At 45.0% G+C, this 14,675-nt stretch overlaps 1 protein-coding gene across 2 annotated transcripts in view; it reads left to right on the plus strand.

Moving 5' to 3' along the window:
* Positions 1–14,675, plus strand: part of BEND4 (BEN domain containing 4) — a 31,780-nt gene that overhangs the window by 5,585 nt on the left and 11,520 nt on the right. For both annotated transcript variants that reach the window (XM_045997803.1, XM_045997804.1), the window contains exon 2: positions 2,497–3,063. In XM_045997803.1, coding sequence (XP_045853759.1) covers positions 2,497–3,063 — 567 coding nt within the window. The remainder of the gene's footprint in view (positions 1–2,496; positions 3,064–14,675) is intronic.

Raw genomic sequence — 14,675 nt, forward strand, 5'->3', positions numbered from 1 at the left:
AATGTGATTTATCAATATGATGAAAGCTACTGAGTGTGCTTTAGGACATGGAACAAATATACTCAAGCAATCCTTTATAGGCGCTTCTGTTTTAGCCTTTCTTTTCATATTTTGCTCCTTTCATCAAGGTTATGTTAGAAGTGTATAGGATGTAAATCATTGGGGACTGTGCTGATTAAAATGCAAACAGTAAATACAACTTCAGGTCTAGAATGGGATTATAGGATTAAAATGAATGGCAACTGCTAGTGTGCTGGAATTGAAAATTCCCAATCAATATCATCCTTTGATTTTACTAATAAAAGAACAAAAACCCAGAAGTGAAAATGCGAATGCAACATCATCTTAAGTCTTCCCACTTGTATGGTTCAACCATTTACTTTGTTTATCTGGTTTGGGTCAATGTAAAGAAATAACACCCACAAAGCTGAGGTCTTCCCCCATTACTTTTTGGTTTAAGTCGTGGGCACAGTTCTTCCCTTCCACCTGGCAGGGGGCAGAGGCATCAGTTCCAGTGTTTCCATGTGCAAACATGCTGCGCGTATCCACATCCCTTTTTCTCCCAGAGAGCGAGTGGACTTTATCCTTGCTGCTGCTTCAACGAAGTTCCCAGCCCATCAGTCAGTTCTAGCCTGAAACTGTACCTGACATCTGGTTCTTTCTTCAGGACTCAAAAACCATTGTGTAAAAAACAGACCTGTACCTAATATTTGTGGGATTTAGGACAAGAGTGCAAATTCAGGCCTACATACCATATATCTAAATAATTAACTAACTGTTAAATAAAATATGTTCCATCCACCTATCCTGATAAATACACCTTCTTAATGACCAGATTTGACTTTGGAGTTTTCAGCCAGCCCATGGCCTTCTCTCCCCACCCCCAGCTTCATCTTCCACTAGGAGGAACCTCACATACACAGGAATGGATGCCCCAGTCCAAACTTCCAGGCTCTGGCACCATGGTCTGTCTTTGGGAGAATGGCTCAGGGAAGAGTCCAACACAGGCCCTCGAAGCAGTTTGAGTAAGGAATTCCTGGATCTTGGGTACCTCACCATGGGGAGAGGGTGGGCTGGAGGAGGACGGTTAGGGTAGGGGCCCCCCTGCCTGTGTCTAAGGGTATTATTGGTCCTAAGAGTGGGAAAGCACTGTGCCAGAAAGAAAACAGCCTTGTGGACTTGTAGCCTGCCCAGAGTGCTCTAGCCCCCCAGCCAAGGATATGAAATGCTCTCAAGTAAGACCTATTTATTTACAAGAGGCACTGCATATATTCAGTAAATATTTTGCTATCCCCATAGAAGCCCTCAAACATCTCACCTTTTTCATTTTTCAAGTTTATTCCTCCCCAAATTCAGCTGATCGACATGTTCAGAGACAGCAAGTAGCTAGTTAAATTTCTATCATAAATAGTTGCTGGCATCTAAAATCTGCAATATTTTGTGGCCATTATTCTAGGTAGGGAGGAGAGGAGATGAGAGGCATCCACCACCTCGACGTAAGCCTTATAAAGCTTCTCTCTGTATTTATAAATAATAGTCCATTCTGGGTGGTGGTCCGGAAAGAAGAGAATGTACCTTGTGACATTTGCCTTTAGGATAAATTTTCAAGACCCTTAGACAACATGAAAACATGTTTTCACGGTTTGAGGGGGTTTTGCTTGTTTTTCCTAAACTGATTGCTTTCCACTTGGTTTTTACTTTTCATTGATTGACAATACATTTCTATGAACTAACCATCACTCTTGACACATGCCATTTTAACAGTCTAATGGAAGAGGCTCTAAGGAGAGACACTGCTGCTTTCCACATGATACTTACAGAGATTGGCCTAGATTGGCCGAAACATGGGCCTTGACGAGAAATCCAAGTTCACAGATAAATGACAAGAAAGCGTAGTGAACACAGATGTTGGCTAACACAGTTTTGCTTTCCGGCTTGTCATCGTTTGCCTTATAGGCCACTCTTTGTTTTTCCTTAGATGTCTAGTGAGCTCTTCAAAAGGACTTATCTTTCTTCTCCAGTTTGCATCTGGGAGCAACGTACTCTCGGCAGGGACCGTATCAGCTGATTAATAGCAAGGGCATGAGGGCACTCCAGAAATAGAAGTAATGATTGCTGTAAGCCCTCCTATCAATGAGGAATTGAGTTGGCAGTGACTGGCTCGATTCATTAGAGTAAGGATATTAATGAAGCCAAAGGTGTGGGTTCAGACCTGTGCAGGCCAGTTAATGCCACAGTGATGGAAATCTCTATGCGGTGCCCAAAGTCAAAGTCTTGCCATTTTCCAGAGGGAGGGGGTGGGGGAAACTCCTCAGGCACCCCTCTGGTTGCAGAATGACAGGAATCTAATGCATCCTATCTCGTCCCCTTAGTTTGGGATGGAAAGTAGAAATACATATTTTTAACATTTTTGAATGGTATGTTCAACACTGAGGCCCTCACTTACCCCCTCATCTTTGGCTATCCGTCTCTGATGTGTCTTTTCATGTGTTTCAGAGAGTCGAATGATCTTGGATGCCTTTGCCCAGCAATGCAGTCGAGTTCTTAATCTCTTAAATTGTGGAGGAAAGCTTCTGGACTCCAACCATTCCCAATCCATGATTTCTTGCGTAAAGCAGGAAGGTTCGAGTTATACCGAAAGACAGGAGCAGTGTCCCATCGGGAAAGGGGTCCACAGTCAGACCTCTGATAATGTAGACGTAGACATGCAATATATGCAAAGGAAACAACAGACTTCTGCCTTTTTGAGGGTTTTCACTGACTCCCTACAAAATTACCTGCTCTCAGGGAGTTTCCCGACTCCAAACACCTCATCGGTCAGTGAGTACGGCCACCTGGCCGACGTGGATCCTCTGTCAACCTCCCCCGTGCACACACTAGGTGGCTGGACCTCCCCGGCGACCTCTGAATCCCACGGTCACCCATCCTCTTCCACACTGCCAGAGGAGGAGGAAGAGGAGGAAGAGGAAGGCTACTGTCCGAGGTGCCAGGAGCTGGAGCAGGAGGTTATTTCCCTGCAACAAGAAAATGAAGAGCTCAGACGGAAATTGGAGAGCATCCCAGGTACCGTGCCGTTTTCCTTGCAAGCCACCTGCAGATCCTTCCTTTCCATTGTCTCAGCTGTGTGTGTGTGTGTGCGCGCGCGCGCGCGTTCATGCATGTGTAGGTATCTATTTTTCATTTTGGCCAGTAAGGGAGAAAAGTTGGGAAAAACAGGCATGCGCACAGGGTGGCCTTCACCTTCCAGTGCAAAATGGAAATTTCAGGATGAACTCCCAGCCTTGTCCTATCTATGTTTAAGTCGGTTGTAGGCCTGGAGACCACTGTCTTGTTCAAAGTTGTCTCTAACCATGTAAAAGTGATTCCAGACTTGATTGGAGAATCCAGTAGGCCAAGTGCCATGAGCCTGGGTTTTCATCAAGAAGTGTTCCTCTCTTTTAAAAGTAGCTTTTGTATTTTTAAAGACTTTGCAAGGTGTGTTTTATTAGTAGTAGAGAGTAAAGTGGAATGATGCTTTCAGGGGGGGGATGTGAGTAGAACTAAACAAGTGGTCTCTTCTGTTCCGTTAATTTCTTGTCGCTCTTGTTAAGTTTCAACAGGCATAGTCTCTTTTTAGCATGCAGACTCCTCCTTAAAGTTAATAAGCAACTGTAAACTGAAAAGAATAGATTAAAGACAGGCCGGTAATTAAGCTGATCCCACACTATTTGTGCCCCCGGCGAAGTAGGCATTTCCTGCCTCTTAGAGACACTAGATTTGTGGAGTAGCAAAGTCATCTTTATGGCAAGATCTTCTCTGGGCTGCAAAGCCATTTTTTTTTTGCTATTTAAAAAGCAACCGATTTTGCTTATGTTTTTGAATTCATTTCCTACATGTCTGTGACTTACAAAAGATGGTAAGATCATTAGCTAGAACGGTAACTTCAAACCCTTTCCTTCATGCAGCTTACTGACAAAAATTTTTGAGCATATGTCCACCAATGGACACATTTATTGGTTAATTACATACATGTCCTACTTATACTAATATAGTGTGTTCAAAATAGGATGTATATAACACATTAAAATTTTTACCTTAAAATTTTTAAGGCTGACATCTAAATGTAAATAGAAAGTTTGTTCTTTTTCTGACTCAGTGGCTTTGAACCACCCAATTTGGCAGGTGACTTAAAAAGAAGGAAATAGTGAAGACTACCACCCTCTTGTTCACTAGTACACGTGCGAAACAAAAACAAAAGCTAGTGTTCAGAATTGCCAGATCAGAAATTTATTATCCTTCCATTCTTTGATTTAAAAGCTTTCCCAGATAGACCAGAGCTTTGGTTCAGAATATTTCGGAATTAGATGTAGTGTGGTTGTGTTGTGGGGGAAAAGGAAGAGGTGAAGTTAATCCTTTCCCTCCCTTTGCAATTGAGCCCTGGGCTTCGATAAAAGGCCACAGAGTCTTCCGGTGCCAGACAGACAGCCACCGCAGGAGACACGGGTCCAACTCAGTGCAGTGGCCACAGAACTCCAGTGGGTTCGCCCAAGTCCAAGAGAGGGGGCCGGAGCTAACATGCTGTGGGAGTTTACAACTCTCACCGTTCCACAAATTATGGTTAATTAGCTTGGAGTTTTATCCCCAAAGGAGTATTTTCCATCTTGGTCCCCATCGTCCTCTTTCCCTGGGGGAGAAAATAGTGTCCTGGAGATCAGTGAATTCTAGATCCTTTCATCAGCCATTCAGAACTGTGGCTAAGAGTTTCACCGTGCGAGGACAGGTAACAGAATTGTCCAGAGTGGTGATGTCTGATTCCCAGTCCTGAATGCTTGTCCTCAGCAAATACCAAGTAAATGTGCGATTTAGTCCTCCTCCCATTTATCTGTACCAGGTGAAAAGTCTGTCACTGATAACTACTTGCTGACCTGCCACGAATCGCTGTCTCTGTTTCCCAGAAAGATGAAAATGCTACAATTTCTTGAGCTTTCTAGATGGTCCAATATTGAATGATTTTTACTTGTTGAAATTAGGCTGTGGTCACCACTGTGAGGGTACACTTGATCTTAGCCAAAAGGCCGAGAAGCGATACCACTGTGAGGGTAAACAGACCAGCCCTGTTGAACGCTCCCTCCATGAACTTGAGTCGAAAGCCATTTTACACAGAGAACTATGATTTCAGTAAATAATCCATACGGAAACCCAACTATATGAATGAAAGTCAGTGTGTTGGGTGCCTGGGTGACTCAGTGGGCTAAGTGTCTGCCTTCAGCTCAGGGTCTCAGGATCGAGCCCCAAGTCAGACTCCCTGCTCAATGGAGAGCCCGCTTCTCTCTCTCTCTCTCTGCCCTTCTCCTCACTCGTGCTCTCTCGGTCTCTCTCCCTCAAATAAATAAAATCTTTATGAAAAAAGAAAAATATCAGTTTGTCAGTTATGAATAGAATACAATTAGCATAAATTCAAGAAAGATTAACTTATTTAAGAAGTACATGGGTGGCTCAGTTAGGCCTCTGACTCTTGATTTCGGCTCAGGTCATGATCTCAAGGTCATGAGATCAAGCCCTACGTCAGGCTCCATTTGCTTGAGATTCTCTCTCTCCCTCTGTCTCTCCTTCCCTTCCTTGTGCGCACACACACTCTCACTCTCTCTTGGAAAAAAAAAAAAAAGTGATTACTTAATGCATGTACTTATTATATAGGGACACCTTAGCATTGGACATCCAGTCGAACATGTCGCTTACAACAAAAACCTGAAGCAAAAGAAGGCATCACTGTCCCCTTCCCCATACTGCTCCACCTCCGTCTTTGGCTAAACAACAGACCAGATTGTGGGTGATCATCTATGAATCCACCTCTCACTCCATTAGCTATGAATTTTGGGGAAGGGGACTGTTATTTATAGACAGCCATTTGAAGAAAAGTGCAGCAAGTAATAAAGTAGATAAAGTAGTGAAGAAGAGAAGTTCAAAGTAAAAAGTCATCTGGTGGGCCGCCTGGGTGGCTCAGTGGTTTAAGCCGCTGCCTTCGGCTCAGGTCATGATTTCAGGGTCCTGGGATCGAGTCCCGCATCGGGCTCTCTGCTTGGCAGGGAGCCTGCTTCCCTCTCACTCTTTCTGCCTACTTGTGATCTCTCTCAGTCAAATAAATAAAATCTTTTAAAAAAAAAAAAAGTCATCTGGTTTTACATGTAACAGGAGTATTTTGCAAGCAGTAGTTCTGGATAATTTGGGATGCATTTTCTCTAATCATTGTCAGGGTTTCCCAGCAGTTCCAGTAGGCCTCTGTTGTTCTAAAAGCCAGTGCATTTCCAGGGGAGGACTGGGGACCTGGGACCTTCCTGTAGTAGAAACCACCCATATATTGTGGGATGGCTGTCCTTACAGTACAAAGGAGAAAGTAGCATTCAGAGGAAACAGGGTTAACAAGAAGATAGGGACGCCTGCCCCAGGTCAGGACACTGATTTTAGTCCTTTCTCGGCTGCTCCCAAATTGTGCTGTTGAATGAGTTTGAGATTCCTGGTTTCTTAATTTTTTATTTTTTTCCTGAAATAAGCATTCATACTGGGCAGAACGTCTAGAAGTGGGACTTCAAGTGAGCCTGTTAGAATTTAGAGGGAAATTAGCCCCGGCAGCTATGAAAGGGGACAGGAAAGTGCAGACCTTACCAAGAAGAAAGAGGTTGGGGAAAGTCTCTTCCCCCACCACCTGACCGGTTCTGAGTTGCTGTATCCTGTGTCAAGGAGTCAGCAAAGACTTGTTGATGGTCAAGCACATGCAAGCAAGGGCTTCTGGAGAAGAGTCATCTGACTTCCCGCCCGCTGTGACTTGCCGATGTGGGCAGTTAAATATTGTCTCCTCAGGGAGGAGCCTCAGCCCCCACTCTTTGGTGTTACATTATCACACCAGAAGTCAGAGAGTCCGTTGAAAAGTTAAAATTTTTTAGAAAAAAGTGAAGGTACGTTAAAAGCAAAAAACCACAGGGACACTTGGGTGGCTCGGTCAGTTAAGCGTCTGCATTTGGCTCAGGTCGTGATCTCAGGGTCCTGGGATGGAGTCCCACGTTGGTTCCCTACTCAGTGGGGCCTGCTCTCTCTCTCTCTCTCTCCCTTTGCGCCTCCCCCTGCTTGTACCCCTCCCTGTGCTCTCTCTGTCCCTCTCTCTCTCTCTCACTGTCAAATAAATAAAATCTTTAAAAAAAAAAAAAAAGTAAAAAGCCACAGAAGGAAATGATACCTGGATCAGGAATACAAAAAGCTGAGACATTATTGAAAGAAGGAAGATGTTAGGGAACTGTCTCCCCAGAGAAGGTGGCAGGTTAGGGCCAGCACACTGGTTTGGAAAGCTTGCGGTCAGCACGAGGCGAGAGAGCTCCCGAGGGAGGATGGATGTAAAATACCGTACATCATCTCATTTAAGACCCCACTGAATGCAAGATGCACCAGTATTCTGTATTCCACTAAGAGGAAAAAAAAAACACTGCAAATCATAATTGTCCCTTAGAGTTCTCTTTGAACAAGCAAATATGAAAAAATGTGGGTCTTAGAATCATAAAATATGGTAATTTTAGAAAATAACTTCCAAAGTAAAATAATTACGACATGTTAAAAATACCTTGAGACGTTCTAAGTGCCAAATAGACAGAAATATACTACTGACATCATTAAAGGACTTCCTACTTTTTAAAAAGCACATTTAGGATTATCTCAATTTATCTTTACCTCTCCAAACAAATATTAATTTTCCCACTTGATGGACAAAGACGTTGAAACCAGGACAGGCAAAGCCTGGGGCAGAGCTGGAATTATAATCGAAGCCTCTTGACTCTAGATCTAATTTATTACCCCTTTCACCCGAAAAATACAGTCGATTCGCACAGTTCATTGTAGTTACCTTCTATAAAGTCACTGTCGACACTGAATTAGTGAATCCCAAAGCGTCACCCCTCTGGGAAATACGGAGCTGGGTTTCTGAGGACCTCTGGTCACATTTTTATCAACAGATCAATGCATATTTATGTATGTTTTTGTTTAAAGAGACCTAATTTAATAGCGTTGTCGGAATAACACAACTCACAGCCAGCCGCACTGTATCCTGCCGTGAATGAGGCTTACCCGCCCCGTGTTTTCTCCCTGAGGCTCATTGCGGCCTTCCTGCACACAGGAACACCAGACAGCCCTCCAGCTCTGTGCACGGGGTCCCTTTTAAACGACAAGCTCACCAACGAAAAGCCCACAAATATGAAAAACGTGGCACACGGAGAGATCATTTGCTACAGTGCGAGAGCTGAAACAGGCAGAGAGTTCCCTTGTCCGACCTCAGCTGGGAGAGTGCGCATCGGGCCACCAGGGTTTTCGGTGACCCGCAGGTGCCTGCCAGAGCCCCGCACGCATGCGTGGGCACGACACTTACAAATGCATGGTAGCACGCTGGCCAGCCGGAAAGCGTGAATCATGAGGATCGACTGCTAACTTGAGGGTACAAACCAGAAAACTCACCTTGGATTAGGCAGCTCTGATCCTATTAGTCCACAGTTGCCATTTCCTAAGAAGATTTTAAAAAGATAAATCAGGAATGCCAGGTTTGGGGATAACTAATTTTGCAACAGCTAAAAGCCTGGAGTGAAAGCGGCTTGGCCATGCTGGGGCCCTCTCTCCAGCCCCCCACTCACACGCATCCACAAGGACTTGTGCAGAAACATTCAGGGCGGCTTCGGGTCCGCAGAAGCGTGGGGATTCTAAGGAGGAGGAAGACGCATGAGTGTATTCTGAGTAAGAACCTGGAGCAAATGATAGGAACAGAGTACAGGATGGAGTTCTCTTCATTAGAAATCGATAGAAGTCATCACAACTCTTGCTATGGCCGTGGGATGGAGGGAAACAGAGCGATGTGTGGGGAAAGAAAATGGGTTTGGAGTCAAACCTGGGTTTGGATTTCTGCTATTTGCTCCCTGTGGTTCTTGGCAACTCCCTTAACCATTCTGAGCCTCCGTTTCTTCTTTCTGTACAGTGAGGTTAATAATGCTGTTGGAGGGGGCGCCTGAGTGGCTCAGTGGGTTAGGCCTCTGCCTTTGGCTCAGATCATGATCTCAGGGTCCTGGGATCGAGCCCCACATCCGGCTCTCTGCTCAGCAGGGAGCCTGCTTCCCCCTCTCTCTGCCTGCCTCTCTGCCTACTTGTGATCTCTGTCAAATAAACAAATAAAAAAAAAATAATGCTGTTGGAATGTTGGAAGTATTATGTTTACTAACTAGCAACCGAGTGCCTCCCAGATCTGCCAGTAAGTTCTCAACAAATAGCAACTTTAAGGGAGTGAGAGAAACTGTCCTGTGCCCAGAAATACAGAAATCTTAAGTGATGTCCTTCGATTTTAAGTAGTGGTCTTACCGTGTGAAGAAGTCAGCATGCAGCCAAGTTACCCAGATTAGCCATCTCAGATGCACCTGTCACACTTAACGTCACGTCAGCCTCCTTCTGGACTCCACCTCTCAGATGCCCACCACTTTGGGTTCCTCCTCTCCCCACTCTTTTCATCTGACCGATCTCAGCACAGACATGTGCAGTAGCCACTCACCTCCTCCCAGACTCCAGCGTCTCCCCTGCTGAAAAGTCCCAGATCATCCATGGCTGACAAGCCTCTACAGGTTTCACATGGTCTGTAAATTCCAGCACCCATTATGACACCTGCGGTCCTTCACTTCGTGATTCTTGTCCTGTCCGTTTTTGGAGACTCGACTCCCAGTTCCCACCGTATGCCAAGCATTCCAACCCCAGTGGACAACTGGGATTCCTGAGCAGCCTGACCACTGGCTTCTGGTCTTTTCTTACTCTTGCTGTTCCTCCCAGTTCAAGGACATATTCTCCTTCTGCCCACTGAAAAACTCCTACTCATCCTTCAGGACCCAAATCAGGTGACTCTCGCCTCTGTAACAAATTCTTCCCCCAGTTTCCAGGCAGGATTAACCACTTCCCATAGTACCTCACGCATACTTCTGCGAGAGTCAGTGTTGGGGGAGGTCTTTAGTCTTTCTGTCTCTCCCGGGTGTCCTGATAGGAGGAGAGGCAGGCTGTATAAGCTCGAGGACAGAGTGACACATCAGCTGTGTGTCCCAAATCCGAGCCTGTGTCAGGCCTATTGTGGCATCTCCACAGGTCAGTGAAATTCCACGGAGACGGGACATTGTCCTAAGCAGAAGCATAACCGTGCCTCTGTAAGGCTGAGGACTACTGAAAGCTTACGGTTTATTTCTACATAGTTACAGTTCCAGAGCTTAGACTTTACAGACACGATGTGAAAAGGACACTTAGAGATGATGCAAGCGCACAGATGGCATGGTAAATAATTTCAGTCTCCCTCTAAAATCATAGATATGGTGTATTTTGTAAAAACAGTGATATAGCAAAGTAGAGTAATTAATGCTAGAGAAACCCTGATCAAGATTTTAATGTAATGATCTGCAGTGAAAATTAGATCCTCAAGACCCAAGCATCCTTAATGTGGGAAAACACAGAATTGGAGCAGTTTTCCTGGGAAGAACTTTCTAGTTCTTACTTTCCAGTCTAACAACAAAGTCAGTTAAGTGACCTCCAAGGAATTCACTAGCCTCCTACTCGTAAAATGAGACCAGCCTACGTTGGGCACTGTTTATTGGGCACTTTCTGCTTTACAGTAACTATATACAGTGGGTAATTATCCCCGTTTTACAGATGAGGTAACAGAGGCTGAGTAACTTGCCCAGAATCAAGACAGTTCTAGTGCCAGAGGAAGTACATTAAGGAGAAAAAAGTACCCGAGATTTACTTTAGGACCCATTTCTACCTCTTTTTGTCTGCTAAGTGGTATTTACTGTCTGAGAATGTGTCGAAGACCCTGTCCGTGTGGTTTTAATGACCTTAACCCTGACTGACACCATCAAGCCATGCAGGCTAGGGAGCCCCTCTGTTTCTCAGAGTGGTACATTCATCTAGATGTCTTAGATACCCAGTGGAGCATTTGTAACCCATTCCTCTCAGGTTTTATAGACACCAAAGTTCTTCCTAACTTGCTTTTTTCCTCCCAGTCATTCCGCTCTTTCCAAGATTCTCTGGTATGTCTTCTAAAATGTTATTACGGGGTGGGCAGGTGGCAGAAATTGTAATTATTGATATCAGGATTGATACTAGGAACATTTGAGTTACCTTTCTGTTCTCCCTTCCCTTTAATAGAAGTTTTTACGGTTTTTGGTTCCTCAGGTATTGTCTCATTAAACCTGCCAGGTGTATCTGCCTTTCCTTTGCAGAGTGCGTAAGTGAGTAGATGAAACCCGCCCAGTGGGCCTGAGGTGGTAGCTTCTGCATCAGAAAGAGAGACGTGCTCAATATTCAGAATGAGCATGAGGACGCAATTAGACGGGAAGGCGTCTGGGGCATAATCAGCTCCTTGAGGATCCCGCTGCTCCTTTGCAGGAAGCCCTGACCTCACTGTCCCATCCCTTGAAAGCCAAAGGCGCAGTGTCTGCCCTGGACTGCAGGAATCCTGCCGGAAGCTCAGGCCCCTTGCTCCTCATCTCCGGGGGCCCCTGAGTTCACTGGGAAAGTCCACAGCATGTACACGGAGCCACGGGCTGACAGGACAGCAGGGCAAGAGGACAGGAGGTTTTCCATGATTTTCTTCTCGGTGCCCAGGGCTTCTCCGAGAAGGCAGCACGGTGTAGCTGTGGGTCAGGGTACTATCTTTCCTTCCACTTCCTTCCCTCTTGAGTAGACAGCCCTATCTCTACTTTCCATACTGATTTTCTTTTCTTTTTTTTTATTTATTTGTTTGACAGACAGAGATCAGAAGCCAGGCAGAGAGGCAGGCAGAGAGAGAGGGGGAAACAGGCTCCCCGCTGAGCAGAGCGCCCAACGCAGGACTCGATCCCAGTACCCCGGGATCATGACCTGAGCCAAAGGCAGAGGCTTAACCCACTGAGCCACCCAGGCGCCCCTGACTTTATTTTTCTGTTCATCAAAAAGGTTTCATTTGATTCTGCAGCTTCCCATGTAAAAATCTGGGCAGCCCTCCAGAAAGCCACAGTAGGGAGTGACGTTCCAAATCTGTCACTGCAGGGACATGCTCCAGCCCTGGCCTGGGCAGGGCCTGGAGGCCTCTGCCTTGTGGGGATCCGGGCCAGGGAAGGGCCAGGGGTCGAGGCCCGAAGAGGTGACTCAGAGGCCCTAGCGCTCTTCCCAGTGGCTTTTTCTGTTTTGTAACTGGCTAAATATGAGCTTTGTCTTAACCTCCTGGCCTTTAGCCTTGTACCCAGATAGCACCCTACAGGACCCACTTGCCCCTACCGCAAGTAAATGCGCATAAAATTCCGTGTTCTTCCAACATTTGAATCAGCTGGCCTTTGCTCATGGCTTAGCACTGCTGCCTAAACACTGGGAGTGTAGAGAATGGGAGAGCTGGCCTCCAGGCCTTCCCAGGGCTGTACAGACAGCACTGCAGATAATGTATGCCAAAGGAAGGGGAGGCGGCAATTACATCAGCGTTCTTCAGACGGCTTTTACATTATTATTATTATACATGCCCCCTGTAGAAAGTTTTTAAAACTGGTTTACCAGGATTGGTGGTAATAGCTCCCCTAATCCTGTTCCTAAAATGTAATCATTGTCAATTATTATTATTAACACTTTGATCTTCTTTCTAATCTCTTTATGTATATAATTATTCATAACATGGTTGAGGTCATGTTTGTAAGCATTTTAGTGCTTCATTTAAACATTTTCTTCATAAAATTCTTTTTTTAAGATTTATCTGAGGGAGAGTGTGTGTGCATGCAAGCAAGGGCCGGGGGAGAGGGAGGGAGAGAATCTCCAGGCTCCCGCTGAGCTCGGAGCCTGACTCGGGGCTCGATCCCAGGCCCCTTGAGATCATGACCTGAGCTTGAAACCAAGAGTCAGGCACTTAACTGGCTGAGCCACCCAGGGACCCCTTCATAAACATCATCATGACTATAAAATATGGGGGTAAAGGGTCAAAAGATGTTTCATTCAAATGCTGATCAGTCAATGAGTTATTTGCAAATTTTACTAAAACTTCCAAATTAAATCCAGAGTAATATCTTGCCTGTGTCACTTGGCAAACATTGGCGTGTGGACAGCCGCGTTTGGTTCCCACCACAAACCGTGAAGGACAAAGTGCTGCTGTTGGGAACCTCACGGCACAGCCCCAGGGGCAGGACACCAGACACAGAAGTTCCTTGGGGTCCCACAAGCCACACAGTGAGGGAAAACCCAGAACTCAAGCAGCAGACAGTTTCGTGTCTCCATTAGCTTCTCAGGATCCCTGCTTTTCCCCACAGTTCATGCCATTAACAGAAGATTCATTCTTTCCTGCTGTGGTGTCAGTAAAGTGGGTTAGACTTCTTTTTTCTTGTTTTTTTTTTTTTTTAATTTAAACAATTAATTAACATATATTTGTTTCAGGGGTATGGATCTGTGATTCATCAGTCTAATATAACACCCAGTGCTCATTACATCACGTGCCCTTCTCAGTGCCCATCACCCAGTCACCCCATCCCCTCCAACCTCCCTTCCAGCAGCCCTCAGTTTGTTTCCTAAGATTAAGAGTCTCTCAATTTGTCTCCCTCTCTGGTTTTGTCTTGTTTCACTTTTTCGTCTCTTCCCCTATGCTCCAGTTCTGTTTATTAAATTCCTCATATCAGTAAGATCCTGTGATACTTATCTTTCTCTGATTGACTTATTTCACTTCGCATAATACCCTCTAGTTCCATCCACGTTGATGCAAACGGTGAGAATTCATCCTCTTTTATGGTTGCATTGTATATACACACCACATCGTCTTTATCCATTCATCTGTCGATGGACATATACGTCCTTTCCATAGTTTGACTATTGTGGACATTGCTGCCGTAAGCACTGGGGTGCACGTGCCCCTTCAGATCCCTACATTTGTATCCTTGGGGTAAATGTGGGTTAAATTTTTAATAGGCTGGTGAAATTAGAGATACTTGACAGGTTTTATTGAACTTTGCTTTGACAAAAGGCCTACTCCAAACTGATAATATGTATGCATGCCTTCTTTTCATTGACTTTCTGGTTGTTCAGCAATTGCTTCTCCAATTTGAAGACTGTATTGAAGGACTGTAAGACACAGGTCCAGGGGCGCCTGGGTGGCTCAGTGGGTTAAGCCGCTGCCTTCAGCTCAGGTCATGATCTCAGGGTCCTGGGATCGAGTCCCGCATCGGGCTCTTTGCTCAGCAGGGAGCCTGCTTCCCTCTCTCTCTGCCTGCCTCTCTGTCTGCTTGTGATCTCTCTCTGTCAAATAAATAAATAAAATCTTTAAAAAAAAAAAAAAGACACAGGTCCAGAAGGATGGTTATATAAGAAAATACTTTTTTTTTTTTTGGCAAAAAGAAAAAATTACTAAGCTGCTTATACTTGGTGTCATTCATATTCTTCAAAGGGATGTTGACGTACACTTGATTGGTTATGTTACAATGGGATGTCACCTAAACCAAAGCTTTTTAGCAGTGTGGACAAGGATGGTAACTTCTGTTTACGATCTTTAAAAAAGAGAAAAAAAAGTGAGAAAAAATGCAGAAGGCAGACAGTGATACTTTACATTTGGGGTTTAGATTAAATATTTATTATTTTCTGTAATGTGACAAAAACAGCCTAAGAAAATCCACAGCTGAGACAGATAGTGGCAATAATTC

The sequence above is a fragment of the Meles meles genome, chromosome 2, assembly GCF_922984935.1.
Source record: "Meles meles chromosome 2, mMelMel3.1 paternal haplotype, whole genome shotgun sequence".
Classification (NCBI taxonomy): domain Eukaryota; kingdom Metazoa; phylum Chordata; class Mammalia; order Carnivora; family Mustelidae; genus Meles; species Meles meles.